General features: G+C 51.7%; 1 protein-coding gene across 5 annotated transcripts in view; it reads left to right on the forward strand.

The window, feature by feature from the left end:
* The window catches only part of MVB12B (multivesicular body subunit 12B), a 188,061-nt gene extending 167,080 nt beyond the window's left edge, over positions 1-20,981 (forward strand). The window contains exons 10-11 of one of the 5 annotated variants that reach the window (XR_007518573.1): positions 10,265-13,812; positions 14,753-17,435. Coding sequence is in view for 4 of the 5 variants with exons in the window: in XM_049894917.1 (XP_049750874.1) it covers positions 10,265-10,351 (87 nt within the window). In the remaining variant the exon portion in view is untranslated. Of the gene's footprint in view, positions 1-10,264; positions 17,436-20,714 lie in introns of those variants that run through there. The other 4 variants (XM_049894920.1, XM_049894917.1, XM_049894918.1 and 1 more) reach the window with 4 other exon arrangements.
* Positions 20,982-26,197: the final 5,216 nt, after the last annotated feature.

A 26,197-nucleotide genomic window follows, 5' to 3' on the forward strand; every position in this document is an offset into this window, starting at 1 on the left:
ACACACAAGACAGTCACAGTGATCGAGTGGCAGTTGACACCCTGCCCTCTGGGGCATTTGTAGGGAGTGGTGGGGACTGTGGTGAAGTGAAAAGCACATGGCCCTCTAAAGGAAGCAGCCTCCACTCACCTGTGTGAGGCTGATGGTTGTGAAGAATGAGGGTCCAGAATTGCCATATTCCCCTACTTTTTCAATAGAAGCTGGAAAATGTTGGCGTTTTATGCAAAGTCTCTCAATGTTCATAACTCGTTATTTTTAAACACCATCCAGGCCAACACCAGCCTGTGGTCTGTGCATAGAGATACAGACACAAATCACACCCAGACTCGTATTTCATCATCCACAGTGATGAGGTGCCGCCGTAGCCAGCATTGGCCCAGTACTTTGCATGCATGAGTTACAATACCACGGGATAGGACCATTCACACAGTGATGCTTAGAGGCTGTGGGAATTCAGGGGGCTCCAGGGTGCCTGCCCAGCAGCAGAGAGAACTGACATACTGCTGCTTCCACAAAGGACTAAAAACCAGAATGGCCCCCCACCTGCCCAAGGACTGAGCACCTAAGCTAGCTGGCTTCTCTCCCTTACATTGAGCTGTACCCAGAACCTGCTCTGTCACTCACTCAGTCTTTCCATGTGTGCATCTGTCCATCCATCCATCTGTCCATCTATCCTGCCATCCACTCATCTATCCATTCCTCCACCCATCCACTCATCCATTTCTCTGTCCATCCATGCACCCATCTATCCACTCACCCACCCCCCATTCACCCATCCACTCATCCATCCATCCATCACCATTCTTCTACTCTGGACCATGACCTCCACCAGGCTTTGGAGCTACAGAAGTGGCCAAGACTCCATCTCTACCCTGTACTTCAAGAGGATATAGAAAGGGCTGTGGAGCCCAGGGGAGGGAGGAATGTGTCCCAAAACATGTGCCCCTTTAGCTGGGCCTTAAAGGACAAATACAGCTTTGCCACCCAAGGGAGGAAGAGTGTTCCAAACAGAGGGAACAGTGTGTGGAAAGGCACAAAGGTGTGAATGGACCAGACATGTAGGAAATGGTGCAGGGAGAGGAGATCAGAGATACTGCATGGGGGGGGTGGGGGGGCAGGTTCTGGATGGAAGGTGCTTTGTGAGCCCTGAGAAGGAGGGGGACTCTCTGGGTGCTGAGCCATGGAGACAGGCAGCTCGGGGCCTCACCTGCCGCTTCGCCATCCCCCAGAAGGAGTCCTATGCCAGAAGCAGGAAACCCTTTGCCAGTCTCAGGAGGAGAGGAGAAGAGAGGGAGGTGGATGTGCACAAGAACTGATGGAAATGCCAGATTTCTTGGCATGGAAGGATGAAGGGGCTGAATCAGTGGACAGGCCTGCATTCGTTCAGCAGCTGTTCCAGAGCCTGCTCCATGTCAGGCTCCATGCCGGGCACTGTGCCAGGCTGTGGGGATCTGGCACTGCCCAGACAGATGTGGTTCCTAAAACACATGAGCCAGGGAGACCTTGAAGAGGTCCTTGTTCATCCCTGCAGCTGGGCTGGGGCTCAGAGCTCACGACACCTGGCCTGCTGCTCTCAGATTACAGCTCATGAGCCCAGTGAGCCCAATGGGAGAGCCAGAATGGAAACGCAGAAGTGGCTTCTCAAAAGGTTTGTAGGATTTGCACTGACCCCTCTGTGGGGTTGTTGTGGAACCTGATAGACAGCGTGGTGTTTAAAGGGGCCGACCTGGAGCCACATGGGGCCTCCCAGCTGTGTTCCAGGCCCGTGTGGCTTTGATCAGGCTGCTCAGCCTCTCTGAGCCTCGGTGTAAACTTGTGATGGGAAGGATAACAGCGCCAGCTTCCTAGAGGAGTGAGGATTCAGGGAGGTGATGGGGCCCAGTGCTTGGCGCCCTGCCTGGCCCATGGATACTTGAGAACAGCGGCTCTGGCCACTCCTTGCCCCTTACTCCATGGGCCCTGCTCACCAGTCTCTGCTGCTGGGCCTCACTAAATGAGGGGTCAAACAAGGCCATCTCCTCAGCCCTGGAGACCCTCCACGTGGTATGAGGAGGGCGGTCTTGGCTTTGCTCAAGTGTCCCTTGGTGCCTCAGTCTGGATGTGAACAGCCCTTCCCTCACATAAAGCAATTTTACACGCTTGTCAAGACCCTAGGACTTCCTTACATCTGGTTTCTCAGGTGTCTCTGTGGGAACATCATCCAGATGTGAAACAAGGACTCCCTGGGAAACATGAGAATCAGGCCACAAAGCTTCATGTGCCTCAAGCCTCCTATCCCCACTCTGGCCCTCAATCCCCCCTTCAGTAGGACACTTTTAGGGGTTTCATCTGGGGACCTGAGTAAAACACAGATGCCCATACCTACTTGAATCGGATAACATTGCGAAGAATGGGAATTCCAGAACACTTAATTGTGCTCATGCGGAACCTGTACATAGACCAAGAAGCAGTTGTTCAAACAGGACAAGGGCATACTGCGTGGTTTAAAATCAGAACAGGGGTGCATTATGGTTGTATCCTTTCACCATACCTATTCCATCTGTATGCTGAGCAAATAATCGGACAAGCTGGACGATATGAAGAAAAACACAACATCAAGCTTGGAGGAAGGCTCATTAACAACTTGAAATATGCAGACGATACAAAGAGGAAAACAAAGGGGACTTGAAGCACTTTCTGATGAAGATCAAAGACTACAGCCTTCAGTATGGATTACACCTCAACATAAGGAAAACAAAATCCTCACAACTGGACCAATAAGCAACATCATGATAAACAGAGAAAAGATTTAAGTTGTCAAGGATTTCATTTTACTTGGATCCATGGACGCAGCAGTCAAGAAATCAAACAACACATCGCATTGGGTAAATCTGCCACTGCAAAGGACATCTTTAAAGTGTTAAAAAGCAAAGATGTCACTTTGAGGACTGAGGTGCACCTGACCCAAGCCATGATATTTTCAGTCACCTCATATGCATTCAAAACCTGGACATTGAATAAAGAAGATCGAAGAAAACTTGATACATTTGAATTATGGTGTTGGCAAAGAATACTGAACATGCTGTGAACTGCCAGAAGAACGAACACATCTGTCTTGGAAGACGTATAGGCAGAATACTTCTTAGCTGTGAGGATGGCAAGACTTTGTCTCACATACTTTGGGCATGTTATCAGGAGGAACCAGTCCCCAGAGAAAGACATCATGCTTGGTAGAGTGTTATCCAGAAAGAGGAAGACCCTTGACAAGATGGATTGACACAGTGCCTGCAACAATGGGCTCAAACATAGCAACGATTGTGAGGATGGTGCAGGACTGGGCAGTGTTTTGTTCTGTTATACATAGGGTTGCTATGAGTCAGAACCAACTTGACACCTAGCAACAACAGCAACTGAATCAGAATATCCGTGGAGGAGCCCAAGAATCTCTCTTAAAATTCTCTGCAGAGATCCCAATGCAGCTAGTCTGTTGCCCAGTGCGTGGGAGAAGCTTTCCACAGTGCCTCCCTAACTTGGCACCTGAGGCAGCTGCAGCTGCCAGCCCACAGAGGCCATCAGTGCCCACTTGCTGGCCCCTGCCTCTTTCCCCCAGGGCTGGGTTTCAGAAGCCAGGCTTCAGGAGCCAGATGGGAAGGCCCCAGAGCGCTCAAGTGAGAAGCCGAACCCTCCCAGAGTGGAAGTTCTCAGAGAGGTAGAGACGTGGGCAATGCAGCTGAGGCTTCACAAATTCAGAAACAGAGAAAAGAGCAGCATTGCAGCCCAGGGTGTGGGAGGACCTGGGGCACAGGGAACTGGAGCACCAAGCAGAACAGAGGAGGCTTAGGAGAAGCAGGTGGGGCCCTACTGGGCCCCTTCAAGAATCTCACTCCCCCAAGACTGTGCTGGGTCAGGCCCACCACCTGCCTTTGGGACCCTCCATGACTGCCCAAGCCACTCTTCAATGTCCGTCTGTCTACCCCTGAGCCTGACTCCTTCTGCTTGACCTGTGGCAAGCCTTTTATTCAACCCCTGTGCCTGACCCCTTTCTCTCCTGCCACCTGCCCTTACCTGGCCAGTCCTCCAAGGCCCCACCCCCTGTCCTCTAAAAGGCCCCCCTCCATGTGCACTGAGGCTCTTACATGATCCATGGAAGGGCCAGCCTACATTTGCTCACTGTTGGTCTGACCCCACCCCTGAGCTGCACCCCTGTGAGTGCAGACACCTGTCCCAGTGCCCATTTGCTCTGGCCCCCCGCTGAGCCCGCGACGCTGGGGCTTTGCCCAGCCCCATATCCGCTCACTCTGTGACCTTGCGCAAGTCAGCCCTTCCCTGGGCCTCTGTTCCCTCAGCTGCAAAACAAGGGGTTGGAACAACCTCTTACCAGCCTTTCTCATTCTGGAGTCCTCTGAATAGACTGTTACTAGAGACAGTGTTTTTTATAAAAAAAAAAAAAAAAAAAGCATTTGCTTACTTATCCTCTATTGTATTTGGTTAAAGGTTTTCAGGCAGTGATTCTTCACCTTGCCTGACCGTTAAAATCATCGAGGATGCTTTTCAAACTCGCTGAGCCTCTGCGCGGCACCCCCACCCTGTGCAGTTAAATGAGAACCTCGCTAGGTGGGGCCCAGCCATCACAGACCACCGACTGGGCTAAAAGTTCCCTTGACTCTGATATGCAACCAGGACTGACAAACCATTTTCAGGTTTTTAGGGTGTTTTCCCATGAATTATCTTAGTTGGTTCTCAAAACACCTTTGTAGACCAGGCAGGTCGTATTGCCCCCTCTTTTTGCCCCATGAGGCTGGGGGGGTAAGGAGTCACCATCTTCGACTGACTGAACATGACTAGCAATGAGAAAAGGCTTTTGAAAGCTGGGACTCTCGACATTGAGGTTTGAGAAGCCTGATGCAGTCAGTGGCAGGGTCTCCCGGCCAGAGGCACCGGTTTCAGGCCCCCAGGAACGCCCCTGACAGTGATGTCTCTTTTCTGGGAAAGGCTGCTCAGGCCTGGGGCTTCCACGTTGCTGTGATGGCCGCCTGTATCCACCAGAGGGCGCCCTGGCGCGGCGCTGCTCAGCTGGCCTCAGCTCTGTGAACCCAAATGCTTTTTAATTGAAAATTTTTTTTAATTCAAAAAGGATTTGCTGTTTGTACGCCAGTGCAGGTTTTCCTTATGCAGGAGGCTAATGTCTTGAGTAAACAGATATCTGGGCCCAAATCCACCTTCAAAGGTACTCACTGTTTGCCCAAGGGAGTAAAAGGGCTTCCAGAAGCGCCCCTAGTCTCTTGGGCAAACACTTTAGGGACAAGCAATCTCAGGCAGAGGACAGCGTCCATGAGAAGGGTTATCCGCAGCCTAAGGGGGATTATGTCGGGGACATATGTTGAAATTTCATTTGGGGAGTTAGGGAAAACAAGAGGTGGGGGTAGCACTTTTCTCTGGCCTCCAAGATAACCTAAAAAGGGAGGAAATCCCAAGGGTGCAGCCCTCATTGGGGTGGGGTGGGGTGGGGTGGGGTGGGGGATGAGGTCTGTGCACTGCTCCAGCAGACCCTGGCCTCTCGGTGTACTCGGGCCGCAAGCCAGGAAAAGGCAAGTGTATTTGCGGCTTCTCCTCGCCCCCTCCAGCCCCAGAATTCAAGTGAAACAGGAGTTTAGCAGTTCATCCTTGAAGGCTTGTCCACTCCCTGTTCCTGCAAGCACCCTGTCCCAACTCCTGGCCACAAAGGCTGCTGTCTTTACTCCCCACCAAGGCACTTCTGCCCTCGTCAGCCGCTGCCCCACCCTGGAAATGGTCTGCTCACCCTCATCTCTTACCCACCTTCCCACCCAGAAGACCACAGCGTCCTCTTCTGGGCCCACCCCTGTAGCATCCAGGCCTGCAGACTGGCCCGTGCCCTCTGACTGTGGACACTTTGCAACCGATGCCTCAGTGTCCCTTCCCTGGCTCTCTATGGCTGACCAGCCCTCAACAAATCAAGGAGCCAGACTGCCCCATACACACCCTGCCATCCCCAGGAGCCTGCACAGAGCCCCACGCAACCTGCTGAAGAGCAGAAGTGACTGCAGCTGAGAACTATCCCCCCAGCACTTGACGCAGCCGCAGCTGGCAGCTGACACTGGTCTTTCCCCCTCGTTTGAGGAGTTGCTTCGCCTCTGCTGACTGCCCGGGCATCTCCCAGGCACGTGCCTCCCCACATCCAAAGTGGAGCCCCCAGCCCCCATCTCCAAAACCTGCTCCCCCAGCCTGCTTCCCTAGCCCACCCACCACCTTCTTCTCCTGGCCCCCATCAGTTCCCTGAGCCCTAACTTCACGTGGCCTCTGACCCTCCCTCTGCCCACTCCCTTCCACACCTTTCCAGGTTCCATTCATGGAGCCACGAAATTGTCTAAGCTGGTCCCCTGTTTAAAAAAAAAAAAAAATGACCCTATAGGACAGAGTAGAACTGTACCATAGAGTTTCCAAGGAGCAACTGGTGGATTTGAACTGCCGACATTTTGGTTAGCCACCGAGCTGTTAACCACTGTGCCCCCAGAGCTCCGGTTCCCTGTTACTCCATGTGAAATCCCCAGATCAGCAGCGTCGGGTCACCTGGAGCTGCTTGAAAATGCAGAACCTCAGGCCCCACTCCAGACCTACTGAGTCAGAATCTGCATTTTAACGAGACCTCCAGGAGACTGGTGTTCCCATTAAAGCTTGAGAAGTGATGATCTTAACAATCTTCTTGCAAGCCTGCACCTCTTGCCCTGGGTGCCACCCTCTCTCTGCCCCTGAAGAGCAGCCCAGTGATACTTGACATGTCCACATTGTCACCTGTTGTCTAACCTTCCCCCGCCCCCAGAATGGTTCCTGCCACAGTCTCCAGGTGTTTTTAGTGGCCATGCCCACCAGTCTCCGCTGCTCGGGCTTTGCTGTCACCTCTGCCCCAACCTCTCTCTCGTCCCCCAGGCACCCATCACCTGGGCCACATCTCGGTGTCCTCTCCCTTCCTCAAGGGCATACGCCTGTCCTTTTGTCTTCTGACCCTGTGTGCTTTTCTCAAACCATCTCCACACCTGTAACTCCAGGTATCCCCGAGTGCTTACAATTCCCAAGCCCTTATCCCTGTTCGTCCCCGGATACTCCCCAGGGACCTCACACTCAGCCAGCAGCCAAACTGCTCACCTGTTCTTTCCTTGAGCCTGCTTTCCTCCTGGGCTGCTCCTGTGTGTTAATGGCCTAATTGCCCACTCTGTTGTCCCGTGGAAACAGTCGTCCTCAGCGCTCCCTTGTTCCACTTCTGTCTGCAGGCCACGCTGGTCCTTAACCCTAATCCTCCATCCCATCCCCTTTCTGCCTCTGGCTTCTACAACCCAAGGTTCTCACCAGAGTGAGCTTTTGTAACATAATCTGCATATTCTTAAATCCTGCCCCGCCCCCCAGTGGCTTTGGAAGGGGAGGGCGGGGGGCCTTGGCTGGAACCCAGGGCAAGTTGTGTGCATTTTTTGGGTGGGGAAAGACCTCCAGCATGGGTGTTATCCATGACCCATGAAACATTAAAAGCCACTCATCAGCAGGAGAGAGTGCACGCAGGACTTGGGGCCGGGCCCCTACTGGCCTTTCCACCCTCACCCTCACCCCCACCACGCACAAGCCCATCTGCTCACAAAAGCTCTGCGCCTTTGCACCTGCTGTTCTCTTTGGTCTCAGTGCCCTTCCCCACCCTGCCCCCCAGCCAGGCTCCTCTTCACTTAAAAGACTCAGTTCAAATGTCACCTGCTCCATGAAGTTCTCCTTGCTCCCTCCAGGCTGCGGAGCAGTTGTGGCCTCACCATGTCCTGGGCAGCCAACCTCGGAAGTGTTGTTCACGTATCCCTCCCCTCACTACCCTGTGAACCCTGGGGAGCAGGAGCTGCGTGGGGTTGTGCTGGCCCCAGCGCCCAGCACAGGGCTGATATCATAATATCATGGGTGCTGATAAAAGCAGGGAGGGAATGGATTTGCAGTCATGTTACCTGCCATGCACATACCCAAGCAGCCACAAGGTGGCAGTATCGTCCTGGGCTTTGCCCAAAGGTCTCATCTGGGACTGCTCTGCATTCCATCCCACATTATGGGAGCTGGCGTTGCAGACCATGTCCTATGCCCTGGTCTTTTGAAGAACAGGAACATGAGGGACTGCGGGCTACTTTGATTGGTTATCTCAAGTATCCGACAAATATTCATTGAGTGAATGCTTGGTGCCAGGGCAGAGCAGGGCGGGATCCTTAACCCACCTTACCCCATTCCATGCTCACAGCAGTCCCTGGAAGTAAGCATCACCCCATTTTAGAGCTCGCTGAGGTTCAGAGGAGGAAAGACCTGCCTGAGGTCACCCTGCAATGTCAAGTCCTCCCTTCCCCACTGCTCCTGACCACAGATGCTGTGTGTCGGGGCCACAATGTCATGTCCTCTCTCTCCCCTTGCCATGTGTCTCCTGGCCTTATGCCTCCGGTGGCTGCAGGCTCAGGACGGCACAAGGCTGCTTACCCCACTGTTCATACAGAGATGGGCCAGCCCAGGCCTTGCCCCTGCCCTGACCCCAGCCAAGATCACCATCTGTCTGTCCCAGGTCCGCCCAGTGGGACTGTCAGCAGGGGGTGGCCAGGGTAACAGCACTGGGCATAGGTGGTCCACTGGCTGCTGCAGCCTCCCTCGTCATTTCCTCTTTAGGAGAAAAGACCCTGAAAGGCCTTCTGCTTCCCTTCACTCTTTAACGACTTTGAGGTCCCGCTCTGACCCCTGAATGCTCATCAGCGCCTCAGCTGCTCTCCTTGCCCGCACGGCCATCAGGAGGGCCTCCTTGCTGCGGTAGCTCACTGGGTGGGCACAAGGGCCTCACCGAGCCTACGCTCGGCGAGCCTCCCTGTGGAGCACCTGCCCTGCTGGGTGGGTTCCTGGGACACTGCAGTCTCCCAGTGCTCGTCTGCCTGCTGGGACGGCTCCCTTCCCGAGTGGCCCGTTGGTGGGGGTGTCCCTGAGGAGCTGGCGTCATGTGCAGGCCAAGTTCAACTAGGGCAGCTCCACTTTCATCTGTTTTATGCGGGGAAGCCCTGGATAAGGTTTTTTTATGGAAGTCCTGCTAAAGGTTTTTTTTTTTTTTTTTTTTTTTAAAGTTTGACAACCACTGGCTAACTTAATCCCCCATTTCGTGAAACCCATATGACCACATGGCTGCCTTGTGTAGCCTTCCAGGCCATTTCCCACCCTGCCCCTGCAGCCTCATGGCCCTCAGTGCCCGCTGCCCAGCCTGGTGGCCCGCAGGCCCGTCTGTGCCAGGGCTGGGCAGTCCTCACTGGCGTCCCTGCCCATGCCCACTCCACTGCCTGGAATGCCCCTGCCCACATTGAACGTTGAGTCCCACCTGGTCTCCCAGAAAAACTGCAGGTGTCCCCTCCCCCTATCCACCATCGGAGTACCTGCCCCATCTTTGCATTCCCTTCAGACCAGGAACTTACCTGTACTCATTTCCGTGGCTCAGGGCCAGAGTTAGGTAAGCTTGGTTCTTGTGCATGAGGGTCGGGCTCCTGGCAAGGGGAGGCAGCACCAGTCAACCAAGGGCAGGGTCACTGAACCAGGCTGCTGCTGGTGCTCCTGGCTGTGACGTGCATGGAGCTTCAGGGAGGACATGGTGCAATCCAAAGAGGCTCGGGGAAGCCCTTTCCCATGTCCTCTGTGCATCTCACAAAGTGACTGTCACAGACAGTGCCCAGGGAACACCAAGCCAACCAGGCCACACCAGGTTGCAGAAGCAGAGGGTCCCCTAAGCCTTGTGGCGGAGGCCCAGCCTCAGGTCAGGTTTAGGGTCAAGTCCTAGATCTGCCACTTACTAGCAGTGTGACCATCTCCTCTAAGCAGGAGTACAAGGGCGTCCTGCTAGGTTGTAAGAGGTGATGCTCACCACAGGCTTGCTGTTGGCGCCACAGCCTTGGGCACTGCCTTGCAGGGAGCAAGGCAGGGACTGTGAAAGATGCCATTGTCCCCAAACTCATCAGTCCCCGGCAGCAGCAGAAGTGTGTCTATACCTGGCTTGTACAGCAACCACAACACAGAAACACACACCTTCCCACACACACTCACAGCCACTTGTACACACAGAGGGCAACTCCACTGACCCCCAGACTCACCCATCATTCTTGTGTTGGGGCACTCAGCAAGGTGACCAGCCCTTCTCTTTGTCTTCTCTGAGGTATGGTGGGGTTTCTCTGGGTTCCTCGTGGACTGACTGTGCCTCTCTGTCCCCCATTCTCCTCCCCCACCACCCCCGCAGTATGAGTACAGCTTCCGCACGGAGCAGAGCGCCGCTGCCAGACTCCCGCCCAGCCCCACCAGGTGTCAGCAGATCCCGCAGTCATGAGGAGCTGCGGGGAGAAGACGAGCCTCCTGCCCAGACTACTGAATGGGGGCCCGGCTGGGGCTGGGGCTGCAGTCACCCCCCTATTCGCCCCATCACTCCCACCCATCTTCTCTCCCTCCCCGGACAGAAGCCCTCTACCAACAGCCAGCCCTCCCACATGCCTTGCAGGCCTTATCTGGGAAACCCTGGACTTCTGATTGTTACGTTCTTTGTCATCAGCTTGCCTGTCATGACACTCCAACCTCCCTGGGGACCTTGTTCATAATTGCAACTAATCTGTGTGTGTAGTGACCAGCGGCTCCTAACTCATCTGTGTAATGACCAGTTGTCCTGCAAAACCCTCATGCACCACAGGAGTCACCCCCAAGGACCCGGTGACGCCCACCTGCTCCCTCGTTCCTGATGCCCCCACTGGAGACCTCACTAAGCCGCTACTTCCTAGGGTGGCTTTGCACAGGACCCTCCAGCCTTGCTGATGGCCCCAGATGCAGGCTGTCAGGGAATAAGTCACTCAGGCTGATGGGATCAAGTTACCCTAAGCACTTTCGGCAACCCTGAGAAAACATGGCGGGAGGAAGCCAGTGGCCCCTGGAGTGGGCCGGAGCCCAGCTCTTGGCTTAGTGTAGGCGTCCTGTGGACTCAGTGGCCCGATACATATGCTGGGTGTTTGGAGGCAGGAAGTGTTTTACGTAGCAGCCTTCTGGGGGAGAAGGCCGAGGGCTGAGGGTAGCCTGCTTAGACATGAGTCTTGCTGCCCAGGGTGCTGTGCTCATCCGGTCACTCCTTTCCCCAGAGGGCTTGAATGCTCACGTGCCAACAGCAGCTCCAACTGCCTCAGCCAGCTGCCCTGACCACAGTGATTATAGGGACTGGCCCTACAGGACCTTGGGCGACCACCAGAGTGTGTGGTCACCTGGCCTCAGAAGGTACCCAGCCCAGCACTTGATGGCATCTGCTAACAGGAACACATTGTTCAAATGAACAGAAGTCCATCTGACCCAGCTCACCAAATGTGAACCAGAACTGACATTTCTGCCAAGAGTGTCCATTGTTGCCAATTTGGACTCGGGCCCATTTGCCATGAGAACAGTGGCTGTTGCTGCCCCACAATGGGCTTGTTTTGCATCATCCGGCTGTCAGGGTGCTTCCTCTCTAATTCCATCAAACGTTGGTATCTTCACTCTTGGGGGTCCCCAGGTGGTTGGCTGTTTGGACGGGGTGGTTGATGAGTGTGTCTGGAGGCTGGAGTGTGTATGGACCTGGGAAAGTCAGTGAGGTTCCCCAACCAAAAGTCGGGACAGGAGAGCCACAACCTCAGCCAGGCTTAGACCCTCCCTCTGCAGTTCACAAGATGGCAGGGCTGTCTGGCTGGGCACAGGAGGAACCAGAGGAAGAACTGGCCAACATGGTTAGGAGGGGCAGCTGCTGTTTAAGAGGTGGGGCTGGGGTGAAAAATACTCATGTACCTGCATCAGGCCCCCTGTGTCCAAACCCCTGAGACCCTCTTGTGGACCCAACTCTTTTTGCATTGTCTGTTGATCTTCATTTTGGCCAGAATATGCTCGGTCAAGCCTTGATACCTCTGATTTCTGTGTACTAGGAAAGTGGCTGCCTCTCCTCACCTTCCCTGAGGATGCCCCTTGTGGAGGCTGGCCTCCCTCTGTCCCCCACACAGTATGGTGGTAGGAAAAGCCCCCACCCCCACCCCAAGAGGCCTGTGAGATCAAGATGGGAGTCCCTGTGGAAAAGCTATTGTGGGATTGACGTGTAACCAGGATTTCTGATGAACTGGATCCACTAAAATAAGCTAGTTGTGCTTCTGGGGAAGTTTAGGGGCACTGTGGAGCCCAGTGGAGTCCCTGGGTGGTACAGATGGTTAAGCACTTGGCTACTACCTGAAAAGTTGGCTGTTAACTTACTCAGAGGCACCTTGGAAGAAAGGCCTGGCGATCTGCTTCCAAAAGGTCACAGCCATGAAAACCCTATGGAGTACAATTCTACTCTGAAACACCTAGGGTTATCATGAGTTGGGGCTGACACGATGGCAACAAGGTTGGTTTTTTTGTTTGGTTAGTGGAGCCCAGAGAACCTGTGTTTACTGTTGCTTTAGCCCTGGTGGCACAGTGGTTAAGAGCTCAGCTGCTAACCAGAAGGTTGGCAGTTCAGATCCACCAGCTGCTCCTTGGAAACGCTACGGGGCAGTTCTACTCTGTCCTATAGGGTCGCTATGAGTCAAAATTGACTCAGCGGCAATGAGTGTTTGTTTTTTGGATGGGTGGCTGATCCCAAACCGAGTGATGTTGTGACTTGAAGCCCAACAAAGGGAGGTAACATCCAGCAGGCCTGGGGTGGGGGGATTTGGGGAGAAGAACTCTAATCACTCCGTCTAGTTCATGTTGGTTTGGGCACTTTGTGTTTCAGTCCTGGTCATGAGATAGTCCTATGAGTTAATGCCCAGTGGCCCTTCCCTCTTCTCCCTTTAGACCGAGGCCTTCCTATAGCTCTGATGGGGCCTAGAAGGTTCAAAGACAATAACCTTGTCAGCAAGTAAGAGGGCGAACTGAGCAGTGAGGGCAGTTGCTGGAGGAGGGAGGAGAAGGAGCCCACAGCTCTCCGTTCACTCCCTGTCATGAGGCCCTGCTTGAATCATGACCCAGCCAGGCCCACACAGGCCATGTTCCTCCTTGACAAACCACCAGGAAGGAGGACAGACCTGTATGAACTGCTAGCTGGAAAGACATCCTCAATAGCATTACAGAATTAGTTTAAATATAACCTTGACTGTGAATGTTGTAATAAATGGCAGCTTAAAATAAGCAGTGACAGTGTTAAGGACAATTTGGTGTCTGTAGTAGCATTTAGGCTGCTCCTGACCCTCAACTTCTTTGCCGTCTGAGAGGTGGGTGAGGACGAGCAGCATGTGGTGTGGCTGTAGGGGTGTGTGTGCGCGTGTGTGTACATGTGTGTGCACATGTGCCCACCCCATGTGGGGGCTTGTGCAAACTCCAGTAGAACTGATACTTGGAGCCTTGGCTCATACTAGGAATTGTGAGACCTTTTGTTTCTTTTTTGAGAAAGTGCTTTTCTTCACAAACTTTTTTGGCCACCATGGGGAGGGAAGGACAGGATTTTCTTGGATATGTGAAGGTTGCGACCTCACCCTTGGATCCCCATGCCCCAGCACACCCCACCACTGCTGCTGGTCCCTCTCCAGCACCCCTGCCCGTCCAGAGAAGACCTGAACCAGAGCACAGCTGTCCCCGTTGCCTGTCCTTTCCCTCTGAAGTCAGTAACGCATCTTCCAAGGGCCTTGAAAATGGCACAAAGGTGATAAGGAGTAGGTAGATTGCTCCAAGTTCACTTGCAAGTTTATAATAAAGCCTTTTTCCCCCACCCCAAGTCCAAGAACTAATGCCAGCTACAGCCCTCGGCTACTTGGAGAGATGAGGACCCTGGTCCAGGTGAGTAAAGAGTAGCTAGGGCCTCTTCCCTGATGGCAGAGGCCGTTTTGTGCAGCAGAGCCGTCAATGCTGGTCAGCCACCCTGCTTGCCTCCTGCCCCTTTGTAATCAGCAGGGCAGGTGGGGGACAAGTTCTGACAGGTTCTAAGCACCAACTCCTTGCCAGGCACCCAGCTGGGCACTTAAGCACATTGTCTCCGGTCATTCAAAAATATATATATATAACCCCGGAAGTGGGTGCTTTTACTCCTTGTTACAGATGAAGAAACTAAGACTTGTCCATGGCACATGGCTGGTAAGTGGCAGAGAAAGGATTTGACATTTGACCTCAAGTTTTGTCTGGCCCCATAGCCACTGTGCCAGCTGGCCCTTCATAAGCACATGCCTCATGCTGACCTTTTGTTTCCATCCCTTAACGGGCTCCCCAGCCCCTGGGAAGGGACCTGCTGCTGGCCAGCATGAAGGTGTCACTATACCCCCACATATAGGTGCTGGGCAGGTCAAAGGCTCTCCTGCTCCAGTCACCCCAGCAGGCAAGGGCTACCTGAGGTAGGCAAGCTCCAGGTCTGAGTGCTCCCTAGGTCTGGGGGCTCCCAAGGTCTGTGGGGTTCCCAGGTATGTGGGCTCCCCAAGTCTGCAGGCTCCCCAGTTATGAGGGCTCCCTGTGGTCTGTGGGATCCCCAGGTATGTGGACTCCGAGGTCTGCAGGCTCCCCAGGTCAGCGGGCTCCTAGGTCTACAGGCTCCCAGATAGGAGGGTTCCCTGTGATCTGCAGCTTCCCTGAGAACCCGGTGGGCCTGAGGAGGAGGGCAAAGAAGGGCTTTGACAAAGCAGTCTCGAGCTGCCGAGGTGCACAAAAGCTGAGCTTGTTTAATTCAGTTCACTGCTGACCTTAACCCCAGAGCCTGGGGCAGACCAGGCACCGTGCTTTCATCCTCTAGGCCAATGGTTCCCCCACTGGGGTCCTTCACCTGTTCAAGGTGCAGGCCCAGGGGATTGCTGTGGCTGTCACTACGATGAGAAGGGGCTTCTGTTCGCCCAGCGCAGGGTATGCAAGCCGCTGTGCCCCAGGCCTGGCCTCAAACAAGGAGCCAGCTGTGTGTTCACCTGAGCAACGCCGTCCTTGCTGCGCATATTTATTTGAGGTGACTCTTATACTTGGCAAAGAGGAGTTTTACTGTGTGATTGCCTGTATTCTTAATATAATTTGTTAAATAAACGTTTGTTTTAACCTCTTTCCCCTGTTTGCTGCTGTCTCTGAAACCACCGGTGGACAGTGTCCCTCAGAGGATCCTCCTAGGCTCTGGCCTCGCACCCCCAGGCGGGGCCAGCTGCAGCGCTTGGGGAGCAGTTGGCCATCACCTGGCCTTTCACCTTCCAGAAAGAGCTGGTGGGCTTCTTTGCCCCTGTTTAGTTTAGATGGCTGGTTATCTGCCAGAAGGATCCAGGAGGGTCAAAAAACAAACTATTATTCTCTGGAAACAGCCCTCCAGGAATGCTCCTTGAAGGAGAAAATCCCAATTGCCATGAAAGCATGTGAAGTGCTAGCGTTTAAAGGGTCGCCAGTGAGGAATGCAGAAGTGCCCTTTCATCTCATTTGCCCCAGAGCTCTTGTCTTCAGGTTGGCCGCCTGGCTGGCGTGTGGAGGGACACAGCGCGGCTCAGCTCCGGGTGCGTTCAGTCCTGTCCCGACTGCTCACCTGCTTGCAAGATGCCTCTCCACATCCCAGGTGAGGGGCTGCAGGGCCCCGGGACAGGCAAGGGCTCCTTTGGAGGAACCATCAGTTCAGGTTTCACTATCAAAGCTCTTTGCCTCCTTTATATGTGACCTTTGCATTTTTCAGCTAGACATTGCAGTCGCGCTGTAACTGCCTCCAGCCCTGTACCTGCTAGACTCGCAGCCTCCCCTGTCAGCAGAGACAAGCTGAGAACAGGCCCAGTTAGATCAGTGCCCATTGTGATGGGACCACGAGGGTCCCCAAAAGAGTGTCCGCACCTACAGTCCTGCTCCTTCAACCCCAGCCCCACCCCTTCGGGGATTTCACAGGTCTTTTTCCCACAGTAGAAAGTGAGGAAAAGCTATCCAGAGGGTTCCATGAGAAACTCATGGAAGGGCAAAAAGAACATTTGACCTGGAGTTTGAAGAGCTGGATTCAAATCCTGGTTCTGTCACTGACTGACCATGTGGCTTTCAGCTATTTACCTGACACAGTTTACCTGTCAGAATGGGGGCAGTCACCCTCCCCATGGCTTACCCTAGGATGATCCAATGAGATAATGTTCACCGGGCACTGAGCACACAGCAGGCGGAGGGCCCTTGACCTCAAGGACACGGCCTGTTTGGAAGAGGCCTCAAACACTGCCTGAGAAGGCCTTTGGACCAGGATCTGGGCCTGGGGAGAGCACCTTACAAAGAGGCCTTTGGTCTGCAAGGGACTAAAACCCATACACAGTAACCTAAGCCAAGGAGGAGTTAGTGGTCAGACCCAGAGGAGTCTCAAGAGTCGTGAGGTAGCTACTTACAGATGACATGATCTTATATACGGAAAACCCTAAGGAATCCTCAAGAAAACTACTGAAACTAATAGAAGAGTTCAGCCAAGTATCAGGATACAAGGTAAACATACAAAAATCAGTTGGATTCCTCTACACCAACAAAAAGAACATTGAAGAGGAAGTCACCAAATCAATACCATTTACAGTAGCCCCCCCCCAAAGATAAAATACTTAGGAACAAATCTTACCAGAGATGTAAAAGACATATATGAAGAAAACTAAAAGACACTACTGCAAGAAACCAAAAGAGACCTACATAAGTGGAAAAACATAACTTGCTCATGGATAGGAAGATTTAACATTGTAAAAATGTCTATTCTACCAAAAGCCATCTACAGATACAATGCAATTCTGAATCAAATTCCAATGACATTTTTCAAAGAGATGGAGAAACAAATCACCAACTTCATATGGAAGGCAAAGAGGCCCCAGATAAGTAAAGCATTACTGAAAAAGAAGAACAAATCTACCTAATTTTAGAACCTATTATACCACCACAGTAGTCCAAACAGCCTGGTACTGGTACAACAACAGATACATGGACCAATGGAAGAGAATTGAGAATCCAGACATAAATCCATCCATGTATGAGCAGCTGATATTTGACAAAGGCCCAAAGTCAGTTAAATGGGGAAAAGACAGTCTTTTTAACAAATGATGCTGGCATAACTGGATATCCATCTGCAAAAAAATGAAACAAGACCCATACCTCACACCATGCACAAAAACTGCCTCAAAATGGATCAAAGACCTAAATATAAAATCTAAAACAATAAAGATCATGGAAGAAAAAATTGGGACAATGCTAGGAACCCTAATACATGGCATGAACAGTATACAAAACATTACTAACAATGCAGAAGAGAAACTAGATAACTGGGAGCTCCTAAAAAGCAAACACCTATGCTCGTCCAGAGACTTCACCAAAAGAGTAAAAAGATTACCGAAAGACTGGGAAAAAGTTTTTAGCTGTGACATTTCTGATCAGCATCTGATCTCTAGTGTCTACATGATACTGCAAAAAGTCAACTACAAAAAGACAACCCAATTAAAAAATGGGCAAAGGATACGAACAGACACTTCACTAAAGAAGACATTCAGGTGGCTAACAGATACATGAGGAAATGCTCACGGTCATTAGCCATTAGAGAAACGCAAATCCAAACTACGATAAGATTCCATCTCACTCCAACAAGTCTGGCATTAATCCAAAAAACACAAACTAATAAATGTTGGAGAGGTTGTGGAGAGACCGGAACACTTAAACACAGCTGGTGGGAATGTAAAATGGTACAACCACTTTGGAAATCGATTTGGCACTTCCTTAAAAAGCTAGAAATAGAACTACCATACGATCCAGCAATATATATCCTTGGAATATATCCTAGAGAATTAAGAGCCTTTACACGAACAGATACATGCACACCCATGTTCATTGCAGCACAGTTTACAATAGTAAAAAGATGGAAGCAACCAAGGTGCCCATCAATGAATGAACGGATAAATAAATTATAGTATATTCACACAATGGAATACTACGCATGGATAAAGAACAATGATGAATCCATGAAACATTTCATAACATGGAGGAATCTGGAAGGCATTATGCTGAGTGAAACTAGTCATTTGCAAAAGGACAAATATTACATGAGACCACTGTTATAAGAACTCAAGAAATAGTTTAAACAGAGAAGAAAACACTCTTTGATGGTTACGAGAGTGGGGAGGGAGAGCGGGAGGGGAGTTTTCACTAATTAGATAGTATATAAGAACTATTTCAGGTGAAGGGAAAGACAACACACAATACAGGAGAGGTGAGCACAAGTGGACTAAACCAAAAGCAAAGAAGTTTTCTGAATAAACTGAACGCTTCAAAGGCCAGCGTAGCAGGGGCATGGGTTTTTAGACCGTGGTTCCAGGGGACACCTAAGTCAACTGGCATAATAAAACCTATTAAGAAAACATTCTGCATCCCACTTTGGAGAGTGGTGTCTGTTGTCTCAAACACTAGCAAGTGGCCATCTAAAATACATCAATTGGTCTCAACCCACATGAAGCAAAGGAGAATGATCCACACCAAAGACACTAGGTAATTATGAGCCCAAGAGGCAGAAAGGGCCACATAAAGCAGAGGCTACATCAGCCTGAGACCAGAAGAACTAGATGGTGTCTGGCTACAACTGATGACTGCCCTGACAGGGAACACAACAGAAAACCCCTGAGGGAGCAGGAGATCAGTGGGATGTAGACCCCAAATTCTCATAAAAAAGACCAGACTTAATGGTCTGACTGAGACTAGAGGTATCTGGGTGGTCATGGTCCCCAGACCTTCTGTTAGCCCAAGACAGGAACCATTCCCAAAGCCAACTCTTCAGACAGGGATTGGACTAGACTATGGGTTAGAAAATGATACTGGTGAAGAGTGAGCTTCTTGGATCAAGTAGACACATGAGACTATGTGGGCAGCTCCTGTCTGGAGAGGAGATGAAAAGGCACAGGGGGTCAGAAGTTGGCCGAATGGACATGAAAAGAGAGAGTGGAGGGAAGGAGTAAGCTGTCTCATTAGAGGGAGAGCAACTAGGAGTATATAGCAAGGTGTATGTAAGTTTTTGTATGAGAGACTGACTTGGTTTGTAAACTTTCACTTAAAGCACAATAAAAATTAAAAAAAAAAAAAGAGGTAGAATGCAGCCCACCTGGGGTGGGGTGGTGTGGCACACCCAGGAGGGCCCACCCCCACCCCAGGCAGCCCCAGCCTCTCCCTCTGTCTTTCCCAGGGTGCCCCATCTGCCTCTGTCTGGTGTCTGCTTGGTCCTCATTCTCTCATGCCCTGGCTCTCACACTCACACTGCACACCAGCATGCATGGCCCTTCCCATACATGGTTACCCAGGTGTACACCTCAGCTCAGAAGATCCAGAGGCACCAGTTTCATGGTCCCAAACCTAGGGTCCCTGCACAGACTTGAACCAGCCTTTCTGTTCCTGGCAGCTGGTGGAGGGGTGGGGAGAACTGTGTACACAGTATATAACATCCCTGCCAGGGCCCACCCGCTGTGAAGAAAGGAACAGGTCTCAGAGGCTTAGACCTGGGTGGCTTCTGCCGCAGAGGAGGGCAAGTCTGGGCTGGGGGCTAAGAGACCGCCCCAGGAAGGTGGAAAAGAGCAGGACTCCTGGAAGACAGGGGAACTCCACCAGCAGCAGATGTGGGATAAGGACAGTGAGGTCAGTAGGACATTCACTCACTCATTCATTCATTCCCCCTGACTTCCATCTTCTACACAGCCAAGATCTATATAACTCCTCTACTTAAAATGCTCCGGTGCTCTTCACTCTTAAGAATGAAATCTGAGTCCCTCAAGATTCTGTATACCCCTCCTAGGTCTGACGCCAGCTTCCCATCCCAACCAACCTCCTACTAACCCCCACTTGCTGAGTTCTCCATAGTTCCCCAAGCCCTTGACTCCTTTATGCTTCCTTGCCTTTGCATATGCTTTTCCCTCTGCCTATAATGCTTTTCTCCTGCTTTTCTGCCTGGTAAACTCCTATTCATTCTTCAAGACCCTACTCAAGCATCTCCTCTGTGATGTATATCTTGACCCTATGGAGGCAAAGATAATGATTTTCCCCTTCAAGCCACCCCACACCTTGCACAGCGTATCACATGTTGCTGCACTGGAGCCTTTTGATCCTTTCCTTAGATTATGTGCTCCTTGAGGGAGGGGTCCGTGTCTCCACTGTTATGCTTCCTCTCCCACCACACATACGGAGCACCCAGTACAGGCCTAGAAAAACTAGCAGGCATAGACAAATGTTCTTTGAGCAAGTTCCTTGAAGCAGGTGAGGTAGTCAGAGGGATTGGACTCAATTGCTGAGGAGCCTAAGTAGGATGGGACCCCAGTGGTACTTGCTGTGATGTGGCACTTGTGACTGCCCTGGAACCACAACGACCAGCTAGCTGTAGGCCTCCTTGGACAAGTCCTAATGCTGGCCCCAAAGATACCAGAGATAAGGGTGTGAGCACCCAAGAGCAGAGTTCTTGTCCAATTTGTCTCTGAAGCCGCAGCACCAAACACGGGGCCTGGCACCAAGGAGTGTCATCCAGTGATGGTGGTGGTGATGACAGCTCTAGGAGAGGCAGAGGAAGAGGGAGGTCGACAGATCACAGGCCTGACACTGAAACCTCAAAGGGGTTGGGTCGCAGGGGGTGGGAACAGCCACAGACCAAAGCAAAGGGTTGCCAGATGCCACAGATGAAGAGTGTGGGGAGGGCCAGTTTTCTAACTATGACCATGTATCTCCCCCATGCTGCCCTGGATGTATCATTTTCATCCTTTCACCGCTATGAGGGAGAAGAGCAGCTGTACTAAGGGCAACTCAGCCAGATCCCACCAGAGGATCAGGGAGCAGCAGGTGCAGGTGCAAGGCTGATCCCTGAGCTCCTTCTTGCCCTCTCTGCACACCTTGGGCCAGGTAAGTGCAACTAGAGAGGCAGGGTCTGGGGAAAGATGATGCTGGGGCAGAAGTCTTGGAAAGTTCCCTGCGAGTCTGGATCTCCTGGTCCCAGTGCACCCCAGTGCCTTCGAGTCAATTCCGACTCATATAAAAAAAAAAATATATATATATATATATATAGGGGAGGGCAAATGGCAGAGGTTGGCACAAGTTGGAACACCTGACACACATGCTGCCCCCACCCTCCTTGCCCTCTAGAGGGAGCACAAGGGTTCTTAACCTTGACTGCACATTAGAATAACCTGGAGACTTTTTAAAATTCCTATACCCAGACTACACCCAGACCATTTAAATCAGGCATCAGTGGAATGCCTTTATATTTGAAAGCTCCCCCAGTGACTTCAGTGTGCAGCCAAGGTGAAGAACCACTGAACTAAGCTCTGAACTGTCACCACTTTCTCCATTTACATGTTACCAACCAGTGTAGCTGACAGTCCCAAGAAATGATGAGCTCACAGGCAAAAAATAAACACCAGAAGAACTCAGGTCACCAAACTGATGACAAGAAGCTGAAAAACCAACATGAGAAGAAGCAAACTTCATAGATCAGATGAAACATGATTTAAAATAAACACAAAGTATTCTTCTAGAGATATGGAAAGACATTGGAAACATTAGGCACGGATAAGTTGTTCTGAACAAGACCCGATGGAATACTAGGAAGAAAAAATTAGTAATTAAAATAGTTAACTAGCAAAATGATACAGCCAAAGAAAAAATCACTACACTGGAATATTAAATTGAAGCATTCTTCTAGAACCCCTCTGGAAGGGATAAAGAGATGGTCAGAATAACAGAACGTTTACAATATGGACAAAAGTAGAAACATAAACACCCATTGCCTTAGTTTCTTAGGGCTGCTATAACAAAACACCACAGAGAAGTTGGCTTTAAAAACAGAAATTTATTGCTTTCCAGCTCTGGAAGCTAAAAGTCCAAATCAAGGTACCTGCCATGTAGATTCCTTGCTGGTTGGTAGCCCCAGGCTAGTGCTGCCGTGAACATTTGCGTGCATGTCTTTTGGTGGACATGTGTGTACATTGTTGTTGGGCATATACCTAGGAGTGGAATTGCTGGGTCATACAGGCAGCATATCTTCAGCATTAGTAAATATCTCCTAAGTGGTCTTCCAAAGTGGTTGTAGCAATTTACATGTCCACTAACAATGTTTGAAAACTCCAGTTGCTCCACATCCTTTTCTTAGGTATCCTCAGACTTTTCAAAATTAGCTATTCTAGTATATGTGACGTTGTATCTCATTGTAGTTGAAATTTGCATTTCCTTGTTGACTAGTGAGGTTGAGCACAAGTTCGTATGTTTATTGGTCATTTGCATATCCTTTTTTGTGACGGGCTCCTTAAGTCTTTTGCTCATTTTCCTATTAGGTTGTCTGTCCTTTCCTTATCAATTTCTTTATATATTCTCAAAATGAACCCTTTATCCTATATACATGCAAATATCTTCTCCCACTCTGTGGCTTGACTTTTCATTCTCATAATGGTATCTTTTGGTGAACAAAAGTTATTAATAAATGTAGTCCAACTTACTAATCTTTTCCTTTATGGTTAGTGCTTCCTGTGTCTTATTTAAGAATCTTTGCCTATCTTCTCAAACCATTTAAAGATGGTTTTGATTTCCTTCCAGTCCCTTGAAGTGAGTCCTGGAAGATTCAGGAGGGTTCCTGAGCTCCAGAGGGGTTGGCCTGGGATGAAGGATGTTCCAAGTGAGGGATAAACAGGTGCATGTGCAGGGTGTGGGGTTGCGTTTGTTCAGTCATCATCCAGCAAACATTTACCAAAGACAACAGTGGTATACTGGTATACTTTATTGTGTTGATCACCACAGTCCTGTAGTTACAGATTCTCCCATTTAGCAAATGAGGAAACTGAGGCTCCAGAGAGTGCTCAGAATCACACAGCCAAAGAGGGACAGCTCAGGACACCTACCCCAACTATCCCCACCTCCAGTGCTGAGCCTGAACACCTGCCCAGCAGAGAGGAGGTGTCCTTTGTGTGGTGGTTAAGACAGAGATGGCCCTTGGGGTCAGACAGGCCTGGGTTCCAGACCCAGCACTGCCACTTCCCCTTGATGTGACCCTGGGGCTCAGTAACCAGCCACCCTGGGCTTTCCCCAAGAGGAATTGAGGTCAGACCCATAATATGCCCAGCCCATGGTGTAGCACAGTGCTGGTGGGATCCAGCAGAGGGCGCTTGGCCATGAGGAGGCCCCAGAAGGCCACTTCACACCCACTGAAGGCCCTGCGACCTTGGTCCACCGCAGACCTACCCACCCAGTTTGGAGGCAGCCGCTTAGTAGTGCACACTGGTGCTCAGTGTCCTCTGGGTGGATTTTGCCAGGAGGATCCAAGCACCCCTCGTTTGGAATTTGCTTCAAGGCTAAACACTAGCCCTTCCTCACATGGCAGCTGCCCCCTCACCCTTCCAGAGATTTCTGCTGGGGTATTGAGAGTTGTGAGCATGGCCAGAGCTGCAGGGCTTTCCCCCTTCTTCTCCCCTGCTCCGACTGCACTGACTGTAGGGGGCTCCCTAGGGTGAGCCCTCCAGCGGCTGAGGACAGCCTCTTGCAGCTCCCGGAGAAGAAGCTCTTTGCAATGAGGCAAACCCTCCTTTGAGCGCCATTCCTCCCAGCTGTGGAGCCCTGAGAGCGCTCTTGCAATCTCTGGGCCTGTTTTCTCCCCTGTAACATGAGAGCCGTCCTAGGACCTCCCTTGCAAGGTTGCTGGGAAGAGTCAGTGTAAAGTGCCGAGCCCTGGGCGGGCGAGTTCTCTCTTCCCTGGGGAACCCGCAAGGCCCCTGTCCCCCACCCCCCGGCCGCCCGCACTCTGGGCAGCTGGTTGCCACACTGGAGTTCAGCCGCGCGGGGGCGCTCCGGCGCCCCCTCCCCAGCGCTGGAACCTCCAGGCGCCTTCTGCGGGATTCCCCAGCCCAGTGCTGGTTATTTTCTGACCCTTCAGTAAAGAAAGCAGAGCTCGACGGAGCCGACCCTGCGGTGCAAGTCTGACAGTCAGAAGATAAATCCATTGGCTCTGAGCTGCGGACGTTTGTTTGGATGAAGGCCAGCCCGCAGCAAGAGTCCTCTCAGCGCCCCTCGGAGGTCCCCACCCCTGCTCTGCCCGCCCCTCTCCGGGAAAGCAGCCCTTGAGGACTCTGGACCTGGACCGTTCTGGAATCCCAGTCACCTGGAGGGTCCTGAGCCTGGCTTTGGGGCCACAAGTCCCAGACCCACCTTCCCTAGCCACGTGGGCTGGAGCAAGTTACATCTCCTCTCAGAGCCTCGACTTCTACATATACAAAATGGGATGTCGCTGCTTTGTGAGGTGGTTGAGAAGGTTAAAGGTTTGGAGGCCTTGGGCAAGTCACCTGCACCTCTCTGAGCCTCAGTTTCCCTTTCTGTAAAATGAGGGCCTCACAGAGCTGTTGTACAAATGAGATTTTGCAGCACACTGCCTGGCACTCACTGAGCTCCCAATAAACAGAGTCACTGGGGTTGTTGTGAAAGCTGGGCAGAGGCCCCAAGCCCACAGCCCCAAGCCTGTGCCCTAGGTGCCCATGGGTGCCTTGTAGGGATCTAGCCACCCAGTTAGGGAGCCACTATCACAGACTACTTGATGCTCCCTCACCGGTCCCTGGCTTGAACTGGGACTCACTGTGTGGCCCACAGGGGTCTGGGCATGGGGCTTGGAGGTAGTGCCCCCCTCCCCAGCTCCTGGCAGTCTCCAAGTCCCCCCTCTGGTGGAGTCCCCAGGCATAAACACTCAGCTTTTTGACACTATCCAGAAAATGAAAATGTCCCGGGCGTCTAATCCTTCCCTTCCTTTTGGCAACACAAACCACCCTGAAACATAGCCAAGATACCAAACACGGTGTGAGCATTCACTCAAGGCCTCCAGCAAAGCCGGCATCAGGGATTCATGGAGAAAAGCAACATTCTCAGGTCAGACGTGGCCTTGCCAGGTATGAAGTGGCCTCTGAGCCCCACCTTCTCACATCACAACATGCCTTCAAACTGGCCCGACCTGAGGGGCACACCTCTAACGCTGACTTCCTTCCCAACCAGGGCTGCTTCCCTCCCCACTCTCCTTCCAAAATATTTGGAATGGTCTTTGACTGAACTGAGATTAATCCTCAGTTCCCTGACAGTGTCTTTGGGCATGTGTTTTTATAACCTCCCTTTCAAATGAGAACCATTTGTCGCCGGGAAGCTGGGGAGGCCTGGCCCCGACTGCTGGGCCAGACATCACTGGCACCTGATTGAATGTCAAGGTCAGTGTGAGGGGGTAGGGCCGAGGTGAGGGCAGGATGTAAAGCAGTGTTGACCTGCCCCTTGCCAGGCCTCTGCCCCCCACCCCACCTCACCTAACCCCCTGTCTCAGTCTCCGTCAGTGGCAGAAGCCAGAGGAACTGGGCTCCAACCCTGCCTCTACCACACATCAGCCATATGTCCTTCAGTGGCTGACTTTACCTCTCTTAGCCTCATCTGTAAAATGGGAGAAATAATGGCCCCTACCTTCCTGGAGTCCCTGGGTGGTGCAAACAGTTGAAATGCAAGTGCTCAGCTGCTAACCAAAAGGTTGGAGGTTTGAGTCCACTCAGAAGCACCTCAGAATAAAGGCCTGGTAATCTCCTTCTGAAAAAATCAGCTATTACAAACTCTGTGGAGCACAGTTCTACTGACACACATGGGGTTGCCATGAGCCAGAATTGACTTGACGGAAACTGGTTTGGTTTTTGGTTTATCTTCTGGGTGATGTGCCCAGCACAGTGCCTGGAAATAGTAGGCTCCTCGATGTTTAATGAGGCTTTTGAATGCCATCTTGGCTCCCTCAGAACTCAATGGTGAAAGGACAAATCCTCCTGGATGGGGCCTCTCGGGACTGCAAATGTCCATCCTGAAGATGGTTGCATATCTACACCCTCCGGCACCCCCCCGCCCCCCCCCCCACACACACTCCAGGCCTATCCTTAAATGAGGAGGGCATCGCTGCCAAGAACCTGGGCTGCTGGCTCTTTAATCTGGAGAGAGCTGAATTTATAGGTGCTACAGCCTCGGTCTCTTTCATTAGCTCTGAGCCCCTTGTGATCTGTCTCCCCTCAGCACAACTGCCCCCCGCCACCCAGTCCTGTTTGAAGTTTGTGACCCCCAACCCCCTTCCTGCCGTCCCTGCTTGCTGAACCAACTACGGACCCTTTGGGCTCAGCTGGCAGGGGTTTATTGGAGGAGAATTTCAATCATGAGGTCTTGGCTCAAACTTGTCGCTTCCCCTGAAATTCTCCCCCGAAGTTTGATACTTGTGGAA

The sequence above is a fragment of the Elephas maximus genome, chromosome 9, assembly GCF_024166365.1.
Source record: "Elephas maximus indicus isolate mEleMax1 chromosome 9, mEleMax1 primary haplotype, whole genome shotgun sequence".
NCBI lineage: Eukaryota > Metazoa > Chordata > Mammalia > Proboscidea > Elephantidae > Elephas > Elephas maximus.